The 4816-nt window shown below is 34.7% G+C and overlaps 1 protein-coding gene across 1 annotated transcript in view; it reads right to left on the minus strand.

The window, feature by feature from the left end:
* LOC18041296 (probable protein arginine N-methyltransferase 3) overlaps positions 1-3609 on the minus strand; it is a 4232-nt gene extending 623 nt beyond the window's left edge. Inside the window, exons 1-7 of the mRNA XM_006432354.2 lie at positions 3211-3609; positions 2310-2852; positions 2075-2172; positions 1210-1288; positions 862-1122; positions 605-772; positions 1-84 (exon numbers count right to left, since the gene is read on the minus strand). The exon at positions 1-84 is cut by the window's left edge and continues 623 nt beyond it. Coding sequence (XP_006432417.2) covers positions 1-84; positions 605-772; positions 862-1122; positions 1210-1288; positions 2075-2172; positions 2310-2852; positions 3211-3504 — 1527 coding nt within the window. The 5' untranslated portion in view covers positions 3505-3609. The remainder of the gene's footprint in view (positions 85-604; positions 773-861; positions 1123-1209; positions 1289-2074; positions 2173-2309; positions 2853-3210) is intronic.
* Positions 3610-4816: the final 1207 nt, after the last annotated feature.

Consider the following 4816-nt stretch of genomic DNA (forward strand, 5'->3'; position numbering starts at 1 on the left):
TGTTGAATCACCCACCTTGGGCTCCAACTCAACACTGTGGGTGAAATCAACTTCATCATGCTTCATTGTAGCCAGGTCAAAGGTCTTCAAGGAAAAGTTTTCAACACACGAAGTCAATCCTCAAAGCTAACTTGTGACCAAATGACTAAAAGCTATACATTGATTTTAATTGAAGTACCAGCATGCAAGAAGGGGCAAAATAAATTTTCAATTTATCTTGACCTCAATATCTTTATATTTTATGATTATTTAAGCTCAATACAGTTCAGAGGGTGGGGAGACGAAAAAGAAAACAGGAGATAAATTGAGCCACAATCATGAATTAAGCTCCTTATCATCACAGCCACTCAGGTAAGGGAAAGATATCTTTTTGGTCCTGGAAATCAGACTTCTCTTTTGAAAATATATATAATCCATAAAAGGTAGTTAAGCAGATGGCACAATCATGAAAGATTGATGCGTAATTACATGAAGATGATGTCAAGGGAGGGAAAAAAAAAAAACACAGGGTATGCACATGCATAGTTACAGAAAATAAAGCATTTAAGTGTCATCAATGGTACATGTATCTCAGAAATTTATAATTATGGAATCTGACACTAACCTGCAGAACCACAGAATCAGTCACTAAATCATGATCATCCACCACATCTACAATAGGTATCCCAGCAGCATCTTGAACAACTTCCCTGCCTACACAAGACATAGTGAAACCATACACATTTTCCCAAAATGGAAGACTGGTACCACCTCTTCCAAATCCTGCAACAAACTTAAAAAGAAATAAGAGAACAAATAAGTTCCCACTATAAACCACAAATCACAAATCGGACTTCAAACAGAAAACTTTATGGAACTCACCATAGTTGCCGTGTCAGGAAGGATGGCGCCTCCAGGCTTCAACCATTGATCTCGTGCAAAAAGCACTGAGCTAAGCATTGACTCATACAGTAGGCAGTAGCCCATCCATTCACTCACTAATACATCAACACTATGGGGTTGAATTTGCATGGATTCACCAAGCTCTTCAACCATTCCTTGAACTACCTCCATTTTCCCAGCGTTATTAATATTGCCTTCACTTTGGGGTCTATCCCACCAAAAGTCATTGTCTTTGGCAATCTGGAGGAAAAAGAAAAGAGGGGGTGAAGCACAGTTAGAAGAAATAACAATGTGATTTCAGCAGCCACAAATGGAGGTATTATTTACCTGAGTTGCAACTGCAGCCATCTTCTCACTGGCTTCAACTGCAATTACTCTTGAAGCCCCTGCCTGAGCTGCAAACAGACTAAAAATAGAAAAAGCGTATCAGAGAATTACATTGGTGACATACAGTGAGCAGTCACATTGGTGACAAGGAATCATTTATGGGTAGATGTTTCTTGCACATTTACGAGACACTGAAATAATAAATTAGAAATAAAGCAGATCCAGAAGAACATATATACAACGACATACATAAATCCATATCTACATATGTAAATATATACTGCAAGTGAAAACTGTGTAGGAGCATACATGACAAAAGTTCATCAGATGGGGGCAAATTATTTGATCACACTGGTGGCTATTATTAATAGGCTTGCCTTCAGTTTCAGTATACAAATAAAGTTAGCAGACTCAGTGCATTTGCACGCACTAGGAAAAAAATTCTTTGAACAAATTATGACTGATCAACATCATTCAAGCTGTTCATAATGAAGTCAAACATGAACTTGAGGAATTTCTACTCCATTCCCCAGGGGTTTTTTTTTGGGGGGGGGGGGGGAAGGTAAGAGAAGAAAGAAAAAGTAGTCAACAAATTCTTCACATTATCTTGCAAAAGCACAAAACAGAAAATTATACATTTCATAAATATCCATAATTGGAAATATTATATATATATATATATATATATATATATAATATGAAACAAGACGTCAAAAGTCCACTGGCTTCAACACTTCAGCAGTCATCAGGAAAGAAAACAAACTCCGCACTAAATAATCTAATATTCACCCAAAAAAAAAATCTTTAAGAGGAAATTCCAAATCTCTCCATACAAACTCAACAGAAATTGCACATGGCATCTGACCTTAATATGCCTGTTCCACAACCTATATCCATCACAACAGCACCCTTCATCAGAGAAGGGTTTTCCAGAATAGCTTGCCTATAAGAATCCGTTCTTACCTGCATAATTAAACCATGAAATAACATAGCCGAAAAAGATTAGCACATTTCCTAGACTAACCATCTTCTAGCTAACATGACTGAAAAACGCCCCTAAGAATTGAGTTCAACTAGGAACCAATATATGAATTCAATACCTTATCGCTTATCATCTCCCTGTGAATACCAAATGAACTATAGGATCCAAAATAACTCTCATTGACTTTCTTTATATCCTTTGCAGAAAGCTTCAGAAGAGAGACTCTTGAATCCTTATCTTCAAGCTTGCTATCAAATGCCCCAATATGTTCTCTTGAATCAAAACCATTTACTATCATCTTTTCTGAAGAATTTTCCATGTTGGGATGGCCATTAAGAGTGGAAACAGCCGCAACCTTCCCAATTTCATCAGCAGTGCAATTATTTGTTGCTGACTTCTCCTTCGAACTCCCATCATCAACGGAAATGTTTTCAAAATTCATCACATCCCTCATAAGTTCTGCATCATTATCCTCCTCGTCCACTTCATCCTCACCGAAACTGTATAAAAGCTTATCATCTAGCATGAATGGTTTTAGATATTTTTCTTTGTCCCAACGAAGCTTAGTTTCTTTTAAATTGTATGCTTCGTGTAAATGATTCTGTAGATCTTGGTTGGACTGACATGTAAGCCCGCAAATCCAACATCTATTTTCTGCCACCTGATAAACAAGAGGAAACGACAAATGATGACAAAATTCGAGTACAGTATAAGTAGCTACTCGTTAGCCAAGAGGAGATTTTGAGATGCAACATTAAGCCGACTACAGGAGAAGCGTGTATTTACACCAATTTTCGTGATAACATCACCAGCTGGTGCAATATTGAATTCGATTGAATTCTCATGAGTATGTAACTGGAATGCTAAAGGGTAATTCAGTTCAACAAGGGACCTGGACCTTGTACAGAAAAAAAGACGCCATAAAATTCCAGAGCACACTTCAAGTGGCAACAGCTTCAAACGCTAATAACAAAATTAACTAAATTGAAATAAGTTAAAGTAATTGATGCTGAGCTGACCTGAGAGCGAATGTAGTTGATGAGCTTAAACGACCCATAAAAATCCAATCTTAATTCAGTCTTGACACTATGAAAATCGAAGCAGTGACTTAAACGGCAGTGTTCAAAGAGTGTATCGCACGAACTGTACCCAGCATCACAGAACAAACACAGAAAACCTGATTCTAAGCCACCATCATCTTCGCTCCAATCTCCCCAATCTTGTTCGGTTTCTTCTTCTTCTTCCTCCTCTTCGTGATTTTCTTCAATTCGCTTTCGCGTTTCTTCGGTTTCTGGTTTGTTATTGCTGCCCATTTTGAGTTTTTAGTCTGTATTTGCTATTGGTACTGGTTGTGCCGAAAAAATAAGCAAGAGAAGGTTAGGTTTCTTAAACGTTTAAACGTAGGGTTGCAATTTGTGCGTTTGTGGCGGACTTATTAAAACGAATCCTAGGCATTTAAAAAGTCTATTTAAATTTAGATGGGCCGAACTTAGATTGGATTCGGGCCAAGTCTAGACTTTTTTATTAATTATAAAATAATTTTTTAATTAAGTAAAAATATTTAAATTAAAGATAATCATCTAATACATAATAAAATAATAGTCTAATATACAAAATATTAGTAACAGAATATAATAAATAACAAATATTAATATAAAAAAATTATACTAATTTAGTATTTTGAGTTTTTTCTTTTTTATTTAAATTAAATTTATTTATTTTTATTTATAAAATTAAAAAGTCCGAGTCAAGTCCAGACTTTTTTGCTAAGCGCTTATCCATACCCAATCTATGCAAACTTTACATTTTTTGGACCCGTATCCAGACCCAATCCATGCAAGTCGGGCGTTCGACTTAGACTTTTTTGCCAACCCTAGTTAAACCTATAGAGAAACCCAAATGAGATTTCTTTCTTAGAAGAAATTGCTTTGATGACATAAAACTTCCTTATTTCCACATATATGACAACATAATTAATATTTCTACTAATATGACAATAATTTAATGAAAGTTCCAAATTGCCCTTATTTCTCTATCATTCTTAAAGGGATTTTAATTAAATATTCCCATAAACAAGAGTATTTATCTATTTATATCCCATACTTAAAAATTATGTACATATAAGATATCCTAAAAGAAAATATACGACCCGAACTTAATAAAGTTTCCCTCATTCTCACCATTTCAATCCTCACGCAACAAAAAATCACTCCAAGACACTCTCGAAATTATTCAAGAACAACCATGTATTGAGATTTTAATTTGCAACTAGGTATATTATTCATCCTGTCAACAAGGTATTCTATATTTTACATTTATTTTATATTTTATATTTTTAGGGTTTTGTTTACTTTGTGATAAACAAGAACTTACATTTTCATTACATTTGCATCATATTATTGTATGCTGGTATGCAATTTCTAATGCTATGGATGTCAATGTGCAAGTGTACACAACAAGTAATATATTAATGAGTATTCAGATCATCTCCACAAGGATTGATTTATCAGATTTGCTAAAGCAACCTTAACAATGCAATTTTGTTTTAAATGAAAATAAAACAACTAATGAATCCGATGAGTTAATTAAAAAAATGCAACAAATAAAATGAAATAAGGAAAATTT

The sequence above is a fragment of the Citrus clementina genome, unplaced genomic scaffold (genome assembly GCF_000493195.1).
Source record: "Citrus clementina cultivar Clemenules unplaced genomic scaffold, Citrus_clementina_v1.0 scaffold_5, whole genome shotgun sequence".
NCBI classification, from domain to species: Eukaryota; Viridiplantae; Streptophyta; class Magnoliopsida; order Sapindales; family Rutaceae; genus Citrus; species Citrus x clementina.